Raw genomic sequence first — 21075 nt, forward strand, 5'->3', positions numbered from 1 at the left:
GTACAGTCTCAAACCTCTTCATTTGCTTACTGCTGTACACATGTGGTTTCTTTCTCACACGACATTTGAGTTAGTTAGATGCATTAAAAAAATAGTAAGTTCACAGGGATAAACTATTTCACCAACTTTGATTATACTGTGTTCTCCCAAGAAGCCAGCTCACCATATGGCACAGGAATGCAGCCCTGTGAACACACCATAACTAACTGTCACTGTTTCAAGTTTATTTGCTAAACTCCTGCTCTAGCCAGCCTGTATCCTGGCACACAGTGACAGACTAACCTGCTGACCCAGGAAACCCAAAGAGCTTGGCTTCTCAGTGCTTCTCTTGACATCCTGAATGAAACTACAAAAGCCTTCCCATTTCTCCCTTGCTGCTTTGTGAGAACTGCTTCTAAACACTCCTGTGTTTGGCACACACAAGTGTCTCACTATAGCAAGAAGTACACGTTAGGTGTTTTCAGAAGGACCTTGAGTAAAGTGTTGTGTTCTCTTCAGGTTCAACACTCGTGGTAAAGAGAGAGAATCAACAATGGCAGGGAACTTTTTTATTTAAATTTAAAATTCATTCTTTTGCAGAAATTGTATTCTGCTTTTAAAGATATATTGAAAAGCAAAAAGATCTCTAGGCAATAACCTACATGGTTTTAAAATTTTACTTTACATGTTAGGTGTTTTCAGAAGGACCTTGAGTAAAGTGTTGTGTTCTCTTCAGGTTCAACACTCGTGGTAAAGAGAGAGAATCAACAATGGCAGGGAACTTTTTTATTTAAATTTAAAATTCATTCTTTTGCAGAAATTGTATTCTGCTTTTAAAGATATATTGAAAAGCAAAAAGATCTCTAGGCAATAACCTACATGGTTTTAAAATTTTACTTGTAGAACCATCAACATGGAAAAATTATTCTGGCATAGCTACTTCAGGAAATCTCTAACTTCAGGGAAGCCTTCAATCAAAAGGCTTTCAATCAGGCTGTTCAGCCTGGAGAAGAGAAGGTTGCATGGAGACCTTATCTGGAGAGGCCTACAAGGGAGCTGAAGAGAGACTTTGTTAGGAACTGCAATGATAGGACATGGAGTAATCGGTTCAAACTGAAGGAGGGGAAGCTAGGTTGGATATCAGGAAAAAGTTTTTTACTATAAGGGTAGTGAGACATTGGAACAGGTTGCCCAGGGGAGTGGTAGCTGCCCTGACTCTGGCAGTGTTCAAGGCCAGGTTGGATAAGGTCTTGAGCAACCCGGTCTAGTGAGGAGGTGTCCCGGCCCATGGCAGGGGGGGCTGGAACTAGATGATCCGTAAGGTCCATTCCAATGCCTAAATTCTATGATTCTATGAAAAGTCCAAGCTGCATGCTGCTGTCATTTGCTGCCAGTTTGAGCTTCCTAGCTCATGGTAGTAGTGTAGACAACTAAAGACAAATGCATTTTTTCAAGTGTAAGTATCAGTATTAGAATCCTCTGCAGAAAATGTGGCAGACTCAGTCCTGATGTCTGCAGTTAGTTTAACTCAGTAGCCCATGTTTCCCATGGACTGCCTACTACCTACTTCCTTAGGTTACTGTCTCAGTGTAAAACCATTGTATTTGTTCCAAGAAACAGTGTGAGTCTGACTAAGGCAATGCAGTTTCCATTGTCATAACCAATTTTGGCTAAGATTGGATACTGGAATTAGTAAAAGAAAAGGCTGATTGTTCCTGTTTTATAGTTTCTTTGGCCTTCTCCTTCTCTTCTCAACCCCTTCACTGTTGTAATCCTCTCCACATCTCCTTTCTCTTTTTTTTCCATACTTACCAATTTCTCCTCATTATGTTCATTACAACTATCCATTTTTTAATTTGGAAACCACTGTTTCTGATGATTCTTATGTGTTTTACTTTGCCATCTGAATACTTTAAGTAACATAAAGTTAATACATACGCAGATAAGCTTGCTAGAAATTTTAACTCTTCTTTTTATCATTACTTAGCTATCACAGTGTATGCTGGGCTAAGATATATGTTTGCTTTTACTATGACAATACAGTTTTCTGTTTGCCAAGACATTTCCATATAAAAGCTAAAGAAACCTAGGTAACATGATTCAGTAGTAAAGGCTCTTTTACTTTCTTTTCTATTGGATTATTATAATATTCTGATTAGCAGAACTTTCAGAGGGATTAGCAGTAACTTTACATCTGGAAGTTCTCACAACTTACCTGAATAAAATACTTATCCAACTTTTGCTTCTAATGATAACAAAGATGCTTTAACGTTACCAGTTTGGAAAGATTTGAGCCATGGGCTCCTATAACCGGCTGAAGTCAGAACTGAGTGAAATGTCATTAAAATGTGAATCTCTTCAAACTAACAAGGAGTGGTCAAGAAATGATAAACTGATGATGCACTCACAGATAGCAAAAATAGTTAGGCAGGGCAAGAAAAGTAACAGAAAAAAAGACACAATGTTGCACAGTTTCTAAAAAGTCTCAGTTCTCAGAAACTATTCTTGAGTGTCTCAACAGGAAGACTTCAGAGACAAATCATAGGAGAACCCTGTCATGGAGGATGAAGTTGACTGAATATCATCCTGTGTGTACTAGAAATGTCACTTAAAACAACTTTAGCCTCATTTTAACCTCTTATAAAAATAAGTTACCATTTCTCCATTAACAGTTTCTAAAAAGTCTCAGTTCTCAGAAACTATTCTTGAGTGTCTCAACAGGAAGACTTCAGAGACAAATCATAGGAGAACCCTGTCATGGAGGATGAAGTTGACTGAATATCATCCTGTGTGTACTAGAAATGTCACTTAAAACAACTTTAGCCTCATTTTAACCTCTTATAAAAATAAGTTACCATTTCTCCATTAACATTCTTCAAGTATCTCATAGATATGTCAAATATCTTTAATCTTATTTCCTCCCAATTGCCAACAACCTGTTCTCACATATTTTAGGTATTTTTACAGATACTGTGTGTGCTGCTGTTTTTGACTACTTCACACAGAGTAAAAGAATCTATATCTAACTCTATCCTGCATGAATTGCTTAAATAATGAAAGAATAAGAAACAATAGAAAGCCAAGACAGGTCCCATCTATAAAACACCCCCAAATGTGGACAAAACAGATAATCAGGACAATTAAAAAAAAAATCACAAACCTTGCCTGATTTTATGACCTTCACTCAGAGGCTCTGCTGATTGGCAACTCTCCTTTGGGGTCCCTTTGTTGTGACAAGCTTTAGGTGAACCTCTGCTGTTTCTCCCTGGTTGAATCTGTGAAGCATTGAGGGACAGAAGTCTCTTACTCTGTGTATCAGCAGGTTTGCTGGGTAACTGTGAGACACTGGTAGTCTTCTCTCGATTTGCAGGACTCTGTTGTGCTCGAAACTTGTTTTGTTCCACGTTCTGCACCCCTTTCTGTAGCTTGGCTTCTTTTCTCTTACTTTCCTCTTCACGTTTCCTGCAATTATAGTCATTATCATTAAAATTTCAAAGACAAAATCTTAGGAGCATGTATCTTACTCAAACACATTCCTCCGTAAAAATCTGACACCGACACAATAAAACCTTAACTATAAGATCCATTTTTTCATGAGCAAAGGACACTTATTGCATGAGGTGTCTTAGCCTGATCCAAAACAATAACTGACTTGCAGCTAGAGCCTAATGAAGGTTAAGTCCTTGACAGTCAGATGCCCATTCAGTTTGCAGTTGTTTCAACTGGTTTTAAAACACTCATTGAAATGAATTAAATTTAGGTTTTTCTATAAATATACAGAAAATTAAAAGTAGGATTTTGAAAAGAAATATTATGCCAATAATTATGTTTTTAATTAGTAATGAACAATGTTTCCATATAAGTAGTAACGCAATGCACTATTTGAAAAACAGAAAACTTTAATAACTTCATCTCTGATAATTATTTTTTCATACTTAGCTGTATCCTAGCTAATACAGACAACGATAAACTGACTTCAAACCAGCTACTGGTACTAACTTGCTGCTATACATTTATAATTGGTAGACAATTTATTTAACATAAACATTATATGCCATATATATGATAAATGCTGAAAATATTAGATGTGAATTAAAAACTTGAATGCACGTCGGATACCATTACAATTATGGCATTTGGATTTCAAAAATTAAATAAGTCATGTATCTCTCAACAGTGTAGACATAACAGAGAATTTTGGACAGAGGTAGGCAAGCTGCATCTGTGGAATAAAGTTTTGCAGCCTATTTTGAAATACAGTGCATTATCTTTGCACTTTATCTTTTTAATTCCTGTTCCTACCAAGCAGGATAAACCCAGCAGTGCATAGCAAACATTACCTACCTACCTACCTACCATTGAATTACTTTTTACAAATTAAGCACTGGTTGTTAGATGAAGTGACACTTTTCCTGTTGGAACAGACAGGTGGTAAATGTCGTCTCATGTAGCTGCCTGGTATTTTAACTTGCTTCCAATGCTCCAACATAGTTTGCAGACTGTTGCCACATTAGCTCCCAGCACGGCATATGACAGGTTAGTTATGCAGCATGCCAGCCCCAGTTCCTGTGAGCCACATCAATGCCAGCACGTGTCACCTCACTGGGAGCTGCCAGGGAGAAGCCTTAACTTTATCTGTCAGTACTATCTTATCAAGTATGCTCTGCAGAAGAAGCTGATTGAACTTTGCACCTGAAAAGCTGCTAATTGATCTAAAAAAATACACTCCTAGCAGCCTGAGGTTCAGTATTCCCTCTGGCACAGATAAAAGTGGCTAGTTTCAAATAATATTGGCACTCCACAACCGGACTTACGTGGGGATGTTGGGATTCTGTACAGTATGGATCTCACTGCCATTACTGTGCCACTTGAGCTGATAAATCAGATCTTACTATTCACAGAATAGTAATTTTCTTCACAAGAATCAAGCAGCCTATAACCAATATCCTCCACTCAGGGTATTAAAAAAGAAAGTATGAGATGGGTTGTGTGATAGACAATCAAGCCAGAGTGGCCTGCACTCCTTTGATGAGCAGATCAACTCAAAACAGTAACGTCAGCAACACACCAGTTATAAAGTTATTGAAATAACACAGGACCAGAAACAGTAAAAGAAGACTTTTTAAAAAGTTGTTTGTGTGCTAATTTTTCAGACTAAACTGGAGAAATAATAAAGGGATCTCAATGTTCCCTATTCAAAGACCATTGTCCTAATTGTCACAGTAGATCTTAACAGACTCCTGAATACTTATGAACCTCCCCTTGTGTTTTGCTTTATTTAGTCAGAAATTCAGTTTGTATAACAATGAACGATATCTTTGAAAATAAAGTTTCCAAGTTTTACTGTTGTCTAAGTCAAGAGACTACAGGTTCCATGAACAAGTAAAGGAAGTAGAGTTAGTTAAGTTCCTAACTTAAGGGCCCTCAGTCATTCTCAGGAGGTTCTGGCAACTCAGTGGGATCCAAATTTGGGCTCTAAAGTTAGACAGCCACAGCTTGATGGTGATAACAGAGCTGGCAGGTCAACATTTTCTGCTGTAATTGCACCAGAATTTTGTCCTGAATGGTCACAGATTTGTATTTTGTTGCAAAAGTGGAAGAATGAAAACTAAGCCTTTAGCAGATGCAATGGAACAGTTTCAGCCTTACACATTTGTGAAGACACAGAGATGCTCTGAATTTTTGATCCTGCAAACCTGAATTCAACCTTTTCTATTCTGTTATAAACACTTTACTTTTTATCCACTCACTGGAGGATGTTTTAAATTCAGAACATGTCCATATGCCTGGAGAGCATTTTTAAAGTTATCCTTGCAAAAAAACAAAGTTATATAATTCACAACTGAAAACAGATCTCCAGGTATGATCCTACTACTGTTGAAGCATTATCTGGACTAAGAGGAGTTATATTTCATACTGTATAAACAGTCACCTCCTGCTACACAATGGCATGATGATTGTTTTTAAAAGCACGGCACTGTTGACTGATGACATGTTCAGCTTCTGATCTACTACAACCCTTTAAAGAAATAATCCTTAATAAAACTGCTCAGACTACAGTTAATTTCTGTCCAGTATTCCTATGTTGATTGGTCTTCCCAAATGTCTAGGGCAGTCCATTTGCCCTTACCTGACTACCTATTTTCTCATATGTATTTCAACACCATTCTGATTTTAATTTAGTCTTCAATGTGCTTACAGTCTTCTGCATCTTGCTGCTATTTGCAAATTTAACATTTAACTTTTTAAATGAAAATACAGATTCATGATGGATTTATGTGAAATTCTCATCAATATACACTTCCAGTTTAAAGGTGAGAAATGAGATATTTTCCATGAGAATTTCCTGTGAAGGCAAGTTTGAATGACAGCTACTGTTTCCCCATGGCCACAAAAATTGCTATTCTGAAAAAAGAAAACTGAGTTGGTTTGATTTAATTCCTTATTCTGAAAAAAACCCAAAATACATAGAACACTTCAGTTTTCTTAGCATCACTTGTATACCAACCCTTTCTCTGCTCTTCCTTTTACAATGAGTATATTTACAATGGTTTATTGTGATATGTCACATCCCTTGCCAGTTCTTCTTATTTTGCACCTCACCTTTTTTAACTTTATCATAGTATCTTATTATTACCCTCAGTTTTAGTAATTGCACCAAATTTCCCCTGTGCATTTTCCCTTTTCAGGCTGCTGAAGAACTCTTCATTTACTCTGTTGCTACACTCCCCTATCTTTTCTCAGCATGCAAGCTTTACTACCAGATTTTTTTGGAACCTCATAATCTACATGTACTCTCTTGGTGCTAGAATGTTTTCCTAAATCTACTGAAGGCTGTTTAATTGAACTGTTTATTTTGTTGCTGTTCTTCTCTTCCTAAATACCATGAGTTACTTTCAGCCATTTCCCTTTCACATCCACATTCTCAGTCAACTTCCTCCAACTGGTCAGAATGAAAAACAAAAGGATGGATTTAGTAATTCATCTGAGAAACTGAAAGGGAAGGTGAACAAGTAAGGAATGAGTTCTGTAGCCCTTTCAAAATCCAGTATACTGGACATCGGTTTTCTCTGAATATGCTTTAAACTATTAAATATTATTGTCCTAAATACCTGGTTTTGTAGCAAGTAAACCCAAATCCTCTTTGCAAAAATGTTTTAAGACTCCACCATTTTACCTGTATGTAGTCTGATTGGTTTTTTAATGCCTTTTTTTTCCAGATTGCTTCTGTGCTACTCTCCCAAAGCACTGCTTCCCTCCTGTCAGGTTCTCCATCCTATCTATTAATAACCAGTTACTTTCACTCCCACAGAACAAGAGCACCTAATACATTGACACTTTCATGACTATTGATGCTCATACATCCCATCAACACTTCCCTCTTTCAAAAGATCATAGGATCATACAGTAACACATATTGAGGGGTAACATGCTGCTCAAAAAAGGGCCAGACTGGGTGGCTCAGGCTTTTATCCAGTTGTGTCTTGACCACTTTTATGGCTGGAGACCATACAACCTCTTTGGGCTACCACTGCTTGACTGTCCAAAGGGTGAAAGAATTTCCCTTTACTTCCAGACAAAATCTGTCTGGTTTCAACTTATGCCTCTCAAAAGTTTCCCAGAGTGACACCAACCAAACTCCAGTTCCCCAGATTGTTCTTCTGGCCATTCTGAAGCTGGGTGCAACATTTGCTTTCCTCCAATCATAAGGGACCTTCCCTGATCTCCTTGACCTTTCAAAGATGTTGGAAAGTGACCTTTTAAGGGCATTAATTAGTTCCTTCTTTACCCTTGGATGCAACCCATCTGGTTCCATGGACTTGTCTGGGCTGAGTTTTCTCAAGCCATCCCTGACTCATTCACAGCTGGCAGTTCTCCTCCTTCAACCAATTCTATTAACAAAGAGGCCTGGGAGACCTTCTGGAGGACTGAGGCAAAGAAGGCATTGAGTACTTTCTGCCACACCTGTGCCTGTTGTCACTGAATGCACCATTCAGCAACAGCCCCACATATTCCTTGCTCAGCCTTTTCCTACTGTATTACTATAAATGTAGAAGCAGAAACTCACCTTGTTACCTGTAACATCCCTTTAAAGCCTCAACTCCATTTGAGTTTTGCTGTTTCTGACACCATCCGTACATGCCCACGCAATGTTTTTACGCCCTTCCCTTGCAGCCCTGTCCCTGATTCTACCTGCTGTATACTGCCTTTTTGCATTTGAGCTCTGTCATGGCTTCCCTGCTTACCCAAATTGCTCTCCTGGTGTTACTTTTGCTCAGTGACAAAAAAGTGTGCATGTTTTGGCCTGCATCAATCTTCATTTTATAAATTATCATTTCTTTGATATAGGAGAGAACATGGGAGAATGTGTTTGTACAGAAATATTTCAGAAGCTTTGAATTCAGTGAACATAACTGTACCAGAAAATAATAAAGGTATGAGATGCTGGTTGAATTTTTGTTAGGAAAAAAATTGGCAAAAAGAAAGAAAAAGAACAGACTAATTAAAAACATGCAGACTTAGGAGTTATTAATCTTAACGAAACTCTCTGAAATAACGTCTTACAAAGCAAGCTTAAATACACTGAAATAGTTAGGGGTGTTCAATCTAGGAGTTAACCATCATTCTGGATTTGTACATAATGTCTACTTTTATCTGGAGAGCAGATTTTTAAACACTAGTAGGGATATTAGTTTTCTGCATGCAGTAACACCCTGGCCAATATTAGCTGTGGAATGCACAGATGGGTACGCAGAATGATGACAACATAATGCCTCCTTCAGTTTATTACAGATCATAAAACTGCAATTAAATAAAATTTGTTATGTGACAACCTGATTTGCTTGTACACTCCAATTGTACTGTAATTCTGGTTTTATGGTATTTGGTACACGGACTTTGTTTCTATTGTTTTCAAACAAATCAACAACAGCTAAGTAAGTTTCAGAAACTCACAAAGGAAAACTATTATAAAAACACCCCCAAATTTCCATGAGGCAATTCTTTTCCATTTAATCTTCTAGATGGGGTATCATAGAGTCTTCTAAAAATGGCTGTCATCACAAAGGATAAAACTCTCTCATTTGGTAAAGTCAGTTGTGACCACACAGCAATAAGCAGAGAAAGAAATACCTAAGATATTTGGGAGTTTCTCCATGCATGGTTTTGACTTCCACTGACTTCAGCAGAAAAGGCAAATAGTGGGAGAGCTACAAGTTACAACTTCAGGATCTAAAGATGCCAGCAAGAGATTAGTTATCAGGTATTTCTAGCTTTGGTTCTTACTGGGGAATAACAATAGTTGTCCAGTATAGTAGTAGCAATCAAACCCAATGAAGGTCAGACTGGCCAGTTATGCAGAACCTCAAACTACTGAATTCGATACAGAGTGTAATGTGGCTGAAATTGTCTATGATACACAGATGCAACAAAAATACCTGGAGGTGCAATAGTTATGTTGTGTGTTTTTTCGTATGATGGCTATTTACAGAAATAATATTACAAAATCATGCAGAAATTTTTTCAGACTGTCCTGTTTTTTCATTCCAGAATCAGATTTTTTCAAGAGAAACCAGGTACTAATCTGTTTTATTTCATACTATGAACCTTAATGATAAAGCCCAAGTAAGCAAAGCATTTTGATAATCATTTACATACCTTCCAATTTTAGAATTTCACCACTTTGCTACCATTGCCTCTCTTAAATAGAGCAGAAACTCAGTCAGATCCTACACATCAAACACAGTCAGAGCCTACACATCTTGACCACTATTTGAATTGCATATGCTAGTTATCTATAATCCAGTATAACCAATTCATAGGAATTCTCTAATTCAAGACCAGAAAATGTAAGCGCAGAGAATGATACTGCCAAAACCGAAGTTGCAAAAAAAATCCAGGAGTTCAGTTTGCTAGAAAAGCACAACTTCCTTGTGAAACATTAAATTAAGCCTTACCAAACCAGGCCTTTCCTGCTTTGTTGGCATCTTTATCTTCAACTACTTATTAATTTATTTTCAAAAGTGTTATCAAAGACTTGATAGGTCAATAATTATTTCCATTACCTTATAGCAATAAATATTTTCCAAGACTTTCCAATCATCCAGAATATAAGACAAAGATTCATGGATGCTAACATGCTAGTTTCTCAGGCTTTGGTATTTTGCTTTGTTCCTGTATATTATCTAAACTTTGTCATTTAATTTGGGATGATACGGAAAATAATTTCCATCTATCTATAGGTATATGGAAGTTATATGCTTCCTACAGTTTCACAAATTTTACTAAAAGGAACAATAAATGATGAATAACAGATAAAATCATATACTGATAAATACAAACTTATGACAAATGTGTATTTGCTGGAGTAAATTTCAAGTCTCAGACTTACTTGGCAGCAGCATCTTTTCTCAGCTGTTCATGTTTCATTAGAAGATTCTTCCTCTCCTGGAAAGCCTTTCTAACTTTGTACCCTTTGTAGACAGCCTGAATTTTGAAAGCAGCAATATCCTGAATGGCAGCTATAGACAGAGCCCCATGTTCTAACATGAACTGAATCACTTCATGGTGCTCACCAAGCAAGGCATAGTCAAGTGGAGTATACCTAAAAAAACAAAACCAAAACAAACCCACAACAATTATTACAGGTACAGAATTCTAACCATAATACGCATTTACTTCATCCTCATTTCATAATAGGTCAACTTCTAGTCTGAAGACAGATTAAATACTGGTTTTAATAGGCTGTTTTAGTAATTTTTTGAATATTATTTTCCTGTCTTACTCATTCTACACACTGTGACTATGTTTAAGGCTTATTTTAGTCTCCTAATACAGGAGGGAGGGTGGGGGGCAGAAGTGTTTGGTCAAAATCTCCCGAAGCTCCATCCACAGAATTAAGTGCTTTAGGCAAGCAACCTTTAGAAGGTGTTACTGAGGTTTTTGTATAGAAACAGATCTGAAGAAAAAGTTAAAACATGATTTTATTATTTCTAGTTCTAGAGATTTACTGTCAAATCTGGCTTATCTTCTATAACGACAACTGAGGACAGAATGACTGACCAAGCAGCAGGATTAGATCAGTACCAAGTGACCGTATCTTCTTTTAAAGTACTAGGAAGACTTAAGTCCATTTTGAAATGGTCACAGATGTTAGAAATATTAAATTGCTTTGGTGTTTAATGGTGTCAAAGATGCCTAAGCCCTTTTCAAAATAATTCCCAAATTTCCTGTTGACGACACAGGAGCAAAATTTACATATCTCCCTCACCAGCACTGAAACGTTAGGCAAAGACATTTAGTGACTGAAAAGTATCAGTCACAAACCATAATCAAGACCATATAACTTAAGACTATCAAATAACAAGAGTCAATGCATGTGATTGTGAAAATTAGGACTCTTCTTGATGGTAACTTGCTGGGACGCAATGCTGGTAAGCAAAGAAAAACAGACAGAAAGCACAATTGGACTTGCCACAGAGCAACGATTTGATGGAAGGATTAACAGTATCTGAACTGAAGTGTCTTCAGGAATAAAGACAATGACATAACATGAAAATTTATGTGTCAAGGTGTGTTGCTGATAGCATTTAAAGAGATACAGATTTTTGATAACCCAGAACTGTGAACTCCAGAAGGGACATAATTTCAGAAAAACACATTTTTAAAGTATACCTAATTTTCAATATTTTAACAACACAAAAGATACTAAAGCAAACTTTATGCTACCACCATGTATCAACCAAGACAATGTATTCTGCTACAGATCCCAGTCATGAAGACCTGTATTTTTTAACATGGATTCCCTAATTCCATTAAAGCTATCTTTGGAAGCAAAGAAATCACTCACATCCAATCTGAATAGGGGTTTGTATGACTGGACACTACCCATCCAAGGCTGCCCACAGACACTGCTCTGTCCTGTCAGTTCAAAGCCTGTTATAAATTTACTTTTCCACTGGTTATGCCAAAGCAGATAGCTTTTAAATCAAGCTGGTTTCACAGGAAAGCATGTGAAGAAGACATCAGCCATCAACTGTCATACATAATTTAGCAGGAAGGTGGTCAAACAGCCGCTAGCCTGGCATCACATGATGCACTCAGGACATCAAAGTGGATTACAGAATAAATTTGCAAAGAACAACAAAGCTAACACCCTCCAGACTAGCACCTGGTCACATATCTGACAAGCAAGTGGGAAGTTTAAAATCCTAGATGTAATCTCAGCTCCATCTTTCCAATAATGTAGGTTTAACCACTATGTTTGAATTTTTAACTGGTATCTCATATTACACTCTTAGAAAGCAAAGAAGGGAGGCGTCTTTCCGTAGGTGTATTGGGAAAAAAATACTATTTGGTGAAATTGATACTGAGTAAAAAACAATTTTATCTAATGACAGATGAACCATATTCATGATCTTTACTCTCTCTTACAACCTTCAGCTTGATTTTTCCACTTTCCAAACTTCCAATCTCTTAACCATAGAACAAAATGTGTAGATACTTTTTAAGATGCAATCGTGTAATTTGTATATACTACATATATTTTAGGAGAATTATATTTAAAGACCGATTCATCTAGAAATATTTGGGATCTGTTTTGTTCTGTGCAATGCAGTGCTTAATGGTGGACATTTAGAATATTGCTACATCTATCAATGCCAGAGGGAAACAAAAATAGGTACTACCTGAATGACTGTGGCAAAACCACAGCTAAGGTCTTTTCCTGACTTTGGAGCATCATTAGTGCATTTCTACAAAGTAAGGATAATACCAGTCTCCTTTCTGGCAAAATAGTGGCTTTTAATCTTACTTATTAGGAGTAATTTAATTACAACTGTTTATTTAATTTTATATCAAAAATTACTAACGAGAGCATTGGCACTACTTAATTAGGAACCAGTTATACTTTGATTTGTGTTTCTCAATAAAAAATAAGAACAGAAAACAAAGACAAATCCGAGTGGTTTAGAGTAGAGAATGAAAGAGAAATTATGGGGGAATAAAGGAATTAAAAACAGGAATAAGTATGGAATATGGTAGTCTCAAATACAGCACTAAAATATGTAGTTTCAAACTTCTTAAATTATTCAGATTATGTGGAAATATTCAAATTTATATGTCATATTGTTCACAAATTTATTTATAATTATGAGGAGGTCATCTCTTCTAAAAAAAAAGGCACTATAAATTCCTGCTAATAGTAATTATCTTCATGATCAGGTGACTAATTTGAATTCCACAACCCAAATCACTTCTAAAAAACTATTATTTATATGTCAATGAAAGACAAAGAAATGAGATGCAAATGTGCTGTCTCTTTATGATTATAGGATTTTTTTTTTAAACTAGGCCTTTAGAATACAGTTAACCACCAGGTAATTTGTAATCACTATTTCAAAACATAACATTACATTTCTCTGATTTTGTTTCTTCTCACTGTATTCCTACCAAATAGAAAAGAAAAATTCCAGTCTACTCCAACAGCAGCAGCAATGCCTTTTCACTCTTTGTCCATACATATCTGTCAACTTTGTACAAATGAAAAAGAACTGTAATATTTCAAACGAGACTAGAGTGAGTAAATACTTGCAGAAATCTCTAAGCTTAAGGTTCAAAAGTATTAGCAGTTGAAGTTGCAATGTCTTTCTCAAAGAAGAGAAATTTCACATTTGAAAATCTGCTTACATTGAAGGCCAAGATCACAGCATTCCTTTTAGAGACAAGATTAAGATTCGTGCAGTATCTGAACATTTAACATTTAAATCAGTAGGGAGCACTTTTGGTAAACAACAAAAGGACGCATTGAGACAAGCGATACCTCTCCTCACTGTTCTCCATGTGATTAGGGAAAGCATCAAAACCAAGCAGCAACTTTATAGCATCAAGGTAGCCATTGTTACAGAGCCAGTGCAGGGCAGTTCTTCCCTGGAAACAATAGAACAGAACAAAAATAAGCACAGGCCACAATAAAAGTCATAAATCATAGTGTAATTCAATGCTTTTCTGGACATGAAGGACAAACTAATTCTTCTAAATAAACCTCCTTGTTAAAATAAGAAGAATACAACACTTAAAAATGAAGCAATTTTTTTTAAAAAACAAGATTACAACACTAGTGCTTTTTCACTGGAAAAAAAGCAGTTGAAAAGCAGCATTAGGAGACTAGCTCCAGAGTTAGTCTCTTTGCAGCTATGCTGCCCAGGTCTGAAGCAGCTCTCATCAGCCTCTGTAGTCTAGACTGTACTCAAGGCTGCTCCAAAACACTGTAAATAAGACTGAAAGAATTACTACAGGAATCAAAATCAGATTAAGTTTGAGGAAAGCTTGTCAGCCCAGACAAACAGCCCATGGTAGGGGGGGTTGGGACTAGATGATCTGTAAGGTCCATTCTAACCCCTAAATTCTATGATTCCATGAAACAAAGAAAGGCTCCAGGTCTGCTTTCAAACAAGCTTCATTCTAGAAGTCTAGTTTTTCTCACATGAAGCAGAAATCCAACTCTGTAGCTGCACTCTATATAGCCAGCTCATGTATGACCACTCTTGGGACTGGGATCACAGAAACGCAACACAAATAACTCAAATTCTGATAATATCAACAAAACCTAGATATTTCACAGAATCACTTAGGTTGGAAAAGATCACTGAGTCCAACCCTTTGGCCGATCATCACCTTGTTAACTAGACCATGGTATTAAGTGTCCAGTCATTTCTTGATTTCACTTCCAGGCCATGTCCCCTGTCTGTGTCTTGCTTTTCTGAACTTCAAAAGCAGGAAATACCTAGAAGGCTGGGTACCACAGAGAAGCATGCAGGCATTCTGAGTTCAGTGCCAGCAAGCCACCCACTGAACCCCAAGGACTGAAAAGCATGTGGCAGTGCCCCTGTGTGAGGCGGGTGGAGCTGATGTGTTCAGCTGAGCTCAAAATGATGCCATACAGAGCTGGTAGCAGGTTGGAAAAATCCCCCAGCATGCTCTGTAGACCTCATAATGAAAACCACTTTTCCATTACCCAGAATCATCTATCCCTATCTATAGCTACAGAAAAGTTTAACAAATTGGGCGAAGCTCTTTTGACTGATGAAGTTCTACTAACTTCTGAGAAATGATGTCATACAACAAAGGAATCTGTTATAGCTTGCACAATTATTCTGAATCCTAAGTTCATGTACTACTTTAATAATGGCACAAAACAGAAACGCAACACAAATAACTCAAATTCTGATAATATCAACAAAAGAACATATAAACTAATCAGTGTCCTTTTATTTTTTTCCGCCTGGAAGAGTGATACATATATGGATACTTATGTAGACAAGTAATTGAAGCAGTTGTTGTGCAATGCCACTTGCAGTATCTTACTTTCTTACTTGCTCTACCTCTATGCTGAAGAAACACATTACAGACCATAAAATCACATTCCCATGTCAGCTGTTAATAAGGGATGATAGAAGTTAAGAACTCAGATTATTAATATGACTCCTCATACGACCACACTTTGAAAAGGAAAAACCAAAAGTGAGATGGAAAAATAAGAGTCTTCAATTCATGGTGCATATTAAAATACTACTTTTCATTCAAGACTTCAGAAGCAAAGGCATAGGAAAATGACTTCAGAATGCATTTGCTTGTGTGATAAACAGCAGCAAAGACACTTCTATGTCCTGGAAAAGAGAATGACCTTGAAGAAAAGGAAACTGTTTTGATTTATGGTTATTCTAAATGTAATTATAGACCTCAGTGAAGAACAACATACCTCTTTATCCTGAATATTTGGATCTGCATTGTTTTCCAGTAGCACCACCATGCAGTTAATGTAACCTCCATAAGCAGCACACTGCAGAGGTGTTCTACCCGCATAATCCTGCACATTAGGGTTGATTTTATTTTCTATCAAGATTTGGCACACATCAGCATTCCCTCCCAGGGCTGCCCAGTGAAGGGGCGAATGGCCATCTTGGTCAACCAAATCTACTCTTGCTCCTCCTGTAAAAACAAATACATTTTTGAGCATAAAAGAAAATACTTTTGAATGCTAAGAAAAGACTAAGTTTATGTTCAACTAGAACTTATTTGATAAACTGATAATTCAGGGAGGTATTTCTTAAAGTAACTTCAATTTTGTTACTCAAATCCTAAAACTTAAATCAAATTAATTGGGAATGGAAATAGTTTCAGTGTGGGGCAAGAATCTAACTTTTTTACAAGCTTCTGAGTATCCTCTCAGATGCTTTAGAATCTCCAGATTTATCAAATGCCCTTGAAAAGCCTAGTCTTTATTCGTTTCAGGCCTATTAATTTTCAGTAAAACTTTTATTTCTTAACAAAAAAATAACTTTTAAAAATCAGACTTCAGATTAAATCTCTTTATAAATCTCTGAAGTAGGCAAGATAAAATACAGTGTAAGAATAACTTTTGAAAAAAGCTTGGTTTTTAAAATTCAAGCATATCAACTCTTTTATGTAGATAATTAATTTCTCTGTGTTTTTGCAAGATGCAAAAATTCTGTACAAAAATAAAACTCCATAAATACAAAAACTTGAACCAACCAGCAACAATGACTGTCTATATCATAAATATTTAATTACATATCTCAGATTCTGATAGCCAAGCTTCTTGCATCTACAAAAGCTAAATGGCATAGGGAGTGGGAAGAAGAGCTTAACAGGAGGTTAAAATACATCCAGCACATTATAGGGGGAAGCAAGCTTACTTCTGACTGAAAAGTAAGAAAGGCTGGTTGAAGGAAAACTTGCAACTTGTTAGCCTGGATAATTAACTGTCCATAAATGGGATAATATCTCTAGTAGGAGGGAGATGTTTCTGGGAAGCTAAAATGACAGAATTTTGCATCTAAGACACCACTGTTCTCTGACCATACTTTTTATACTTCTGTAGATATTTTACAATTATCTAACGCTGTGTACATTATGAAATCCTAATTTTGTCAGCAAATAAAATACTGCTTATAAAAAACAACCAGAGGAAAATATTAATGATGTAGGACTTTGGGTAGTTACCTGCATTAAAAAATAAAAACTTAGTTATATAGTCAGAAAGTCTTCAAATAAGTCTAAAAATGCTTTTGCACAGAAGTGAAGAAACCTTAATTTGGTCTTATTTACTGGTGAAAAAAAAGAAAAGAAAAGAAAGCAAAACAATGACTTGCTGCAGAAAGAGTTGGTTTGAGAGACTGGAAGGTACCTGCAAAGACTTGAGCAGAAATGAGCTGTGAAAAGAACAATCCCAATTTTGAAAGTTTTATTTTTAACACTTCTATCTAGTCATTTTGCACAACACTTTGATAATGTTTTCCATTTACCAGCACTATTCCACAAAGGGTACTCACAGACAAAACCTGCCTTAGGGCAGCAGTTCTCTACCCCACCTCATGCTCAGCTATATGTTTATTTCCCAGTCCCACAGAAAGCAGCACCAGAACCATGAACATGCCTGTAAAGTTGTAGGAGCTGACCTTTAATGAGTGTTTGTATCACTTCTTTGTGTCCCATCTCACAGGCTCGGAAAAGTGGGGTATGCTTCATGACATCCAGAGCATCCACCTGTGCATTATGCTCCAACAGCAATTTCACTGTACTGACATGGCCAGAAAGGGCAGCAGCATGTAATGCTAAAAGAATAACGTAGGAGGAAAAGGAAACCACAATATCATGAGCTTTGGAGGTTCACCATTACAACACTCAAAATAAAAATTAATTTCAACCATCTTGGTGGAAAAGGTGCTTTACAACCACAAGAAACTGAAGAATCATAACAAGCAATTATATAAAAACATTTTCCTGCCATATTAGCAATAAGCAGAAAAACTATTAGCCTGCAACCTATTTCTGACTTGCACAAATAGAAATTTTAAGCTCAGTAACACCAAGACTGGCTTATACAGAGGATTTGTGGAAGTTTAGCAGCTTCTGATTAAGAGAACATAATGTGACTTACTTATGCCTCCATTTCATGGCATTTCTGAAACTGCCCATCACTGGTGACAGAAAGCTTTAATTATTTCTTCAATGTTTTCCTGAAAATACCTTTTTCTTTCTTTCAAATAAGCAAAGCTGTCTGAATTAAAACTAACTCCAGATGAATATCCAGCTGTTCCGTTCCTGCTACCCCCCGTGGTTTTTTTCCAGAACTACTTGACAAAAATCTTACTCAAAATTTTGTAGCAAGGCTATCACATCTTGCACAGTATCTCCAGCTCCTCGTTTTCATCAGGAAAAAGAAAGACCAAATACTGCATTTTGTCTCATCCCTACAATTTATGACATTCAGTTGTAAGAAAACTATGCTACTTCAGGTACTCTAGACTGCAGATGTAAAGATGTGGTGTCCTGTAACTGGAAGTGCTATTGCCTAATATTGAAATACCAGTCTGACCAGTACACGGCTCCTTTGGAAGGAAAAGAGAACTATGCACAGTAATGAGACTTCAAACCAATGGAGAACACATACATTGGCGATTTCACCTACAATATGATTTCAAAATGCTTTGGATTGTTTCCTATAGTCAGCAATTGAATCAGACAATTGGTACTTTCATACTGCCTTAAATGTAGAATATTTTGTAGATGACAAAATCAAAATAACTTAGAAGGAAAATACAAAACAGTGCAATTCATAAATGTGCATTTAATAAAGTGAACTCATATTTCCCCATGAAATTTCAGAAATATTGATCCTTTGTGAGAACTGAGTCTGCTCAAGCAAGAAAATATGGGGCTGTAAATAGTACCTACATGTCTGTATTTCTTTAACATTAAAACAAGACAGGCTCAGCATCCAGCAGAGGCATTATACAGAAATGCACACCATGAAGGCCAACTTGAGAAGGAACTGCTTCTTGAACCATAGCCAGAATATCGAAACAGTTGAGCTTTTTGTATTTGCCAGCTACTGTTTGCCACCAGTACCAGCTCCACACTGCCTATGGAACAGTAACCCAGCATAACCTGTTACACAGGCACTACTAAAATGCACAGGTTGTTCATACTGTCCACGAACAAAACCCAGCTGAAGTGTATTGCCATAAAACACAGAGTCTGAAAATTACTAATAGTAACTGGAATTGTGATGCAGACAAATGAGGCCCTGGGGTCGCAGACAGAGACGGTATGGGAAGTGCTGCCTTAAGTAATTGAAATCATGCCTTGGAGACAACACTGACGCTTAACTTGCAGCACAGCAGCACTTACTGTGCTTGTGAAAAATAGCTGCATGTGCAGCAGCCATGCGAGTGGGTGGCTATCAGTAGGAATTTGACAAGAATGAGATCCCTGCCACTTCGTACATTCGGATGGGCCTGGTTTTCATGGTCTGACCTCACAGTAAACTCTAGGCTCTGGTTTTTGTCCTGAACTTCTTATGAAACCAAAGGCAGTAAACCACTCCATCGGATGACACATGGGGTGCGGGTAACAATACAATAGAAAAAGAGCTGCTGTGTCAGCTTGGCCGGTTCTTCCCCCCTATCACTCATTCTGACGCAGGCATCTTGTTTCGCACTTTGTGCTCAATATTTTCTTGTAAGCCAAATTTTCTGTGATGGAGTCACGGTGACTGAAGAGATTCTTCAGCCAGCTGGGCACAATAAGCCCTTTGTTCAGCCGACAGACAGAGCCCTCTCCATTGTGCACAGTGACGGCAGAGCCATAAAGCTGCCCCTGTAATGCTCCTGCAGCGCTGATCTCTGAGAGGAGGGAAATTCCTTTCCCTTGGTGTCATTCTCCTACACAATACAGAGAGTCTCCATGTTCTAGCAAAGCTGAATGGAGAGCCTGCTCTTTTTAAGTAAATGCAAAAGGCTGCGTTAATGCAACATTATAACTGAGCTTAACTGAGTCGGCACACAAAAGTCAGAAAAACACAACCTTGAACTCTCCTCAGCAACTGTATCCTGGGCACCGCGGCATGTGCGCTATCTTCTATTAGTTCATAGTTTAGCGTCCACATCCAACACTACCTTTCCCTCACCAAAACTTGGGAATGATTGAGAACCTTTGGAAAAAAAAACCCAAGTCTGAAATCAGAGTGATTTACTGGTGGGCTTCCTTTTAAGTTTACAATCCTGCTGTAATAAAGTCTAATGCTACTGCACTTGCTCATACAACAGTATAGTTCAGACTGCTCAACAGCAAGCAACAAACAGCACAGTTTCCACTTTAAGACTGTTCCTGTGCTCCAAACAGCACTTTTAAGTAAACGGAAAATCCATTCATTTCCTTAGATTAAAAGTCCTACATCAAAGTCAAGACTAAAAGGTGATTGCATATCACTGCTACAAAAGGTTTAAGACTGACAGATAATAAACCCCAGCACCTGAATTACTCAAGCATGAAATCTACACCTGAGTAATTTCAGAAACACAGTATGTGATTCCTGTTTGCAAAGAAGAGAACCCTTTGTAATGAGGTTTGCCCAGTAACTACAACATAACTGCACCTTAAGGTCTGAAACAAATACTGTAAGGTATTTAACAGGGAACTGTTAGGAAGTAGCAAATGTAGGTGAGACTGATAAAAGATGAAACAAGTGAAATTGTAGAGTTTGCAGTTTGCAAAGTCATCAAACATGAAGACAGAGGTTTTATTTGTTGCACTATTTCGTATCTTTGTTTCCTGGTTGGGATAAATTTACACTGCAAGTTCCCTAAACTAAGCATGCAACTAAGGCTAGGTTGCATGTGTGTGCAGCCAAAAGGTAATGCTTGAGCATGCTTTAAAACAAATACATCAAAATGTATATAATCAAACACTGCAATATACATTCCTGTTTGTTTAAAATGACGTAGTTTTCAGGAGATTATGTATTATTCACAAGTGTGTGGTCTATCAGCTTGGCAATCATTTTACTACTTATTATACATAAGTATACATTTTTGCACTTCACTTCTAACTTTGTGACCTGGCTGTGTGGGGCACTGGGTAGTCCATGACCTCCTCCCATACAGCTTTCTCCTGAAGCCCCCTGATTTCTAACCCCCTCCAATTTATGCCAAATATATCCACATTTTCCTCTTTTTTTATTCAGATGCCATCAGTATACTATACAACTTGACTGTTTTTACCTCTATTTCCAAC

At 37.2% G+C, this 21075-nt stretch overlaps 1 protein-coding gene across 1 annotated transcript in view; it reads right to left on the bottom strand.

Moving 5' to 3' along the window:
• INVS (inversin) overlaps positions 1-21075 on the bottom strand; it is a 97703-nt gene that overhangs the window by 11437 nt on the left and 65191 nt on the right. Inside the window, exons 8-12 of the mRNA XM_009078294.1 lie at positions 17457-17612; positions 15737-15966; positions 13799-13905; positions 10370-10582; positions 3140-3441 (exon numbers count right to left, since the gene is read on the bottom strand). Coding sequence (XP_009076542.1) covers positions 3140-3441; positions 10370-10582; positions 13799-13905; positions 15737-15966; positions 17457-17612 — 1008 coding nt within the window. The remainder of the gene's footprint in view (positions 1-3139; positions 3442-10369; positions 10583-13798; positions 13906-15736; positions 15967-17456; positions 17613-21075) is intronic.

This window comes from Acanthisitta chloris, unplaced genomic scaffold, assembly GCF_000695815.1.
Source record: "Acanthisitta chloris isolate BGI_N310 unplaced genomic scaffold, ASM69581v1 scaffold5027, whole genome shotgun sequence".
NCBI lineage: Eukaryota > Metazoa > Chordata > Aves > Passeriformes > Acanthisittidae > Acanthisitta > Acanthisitta chloris.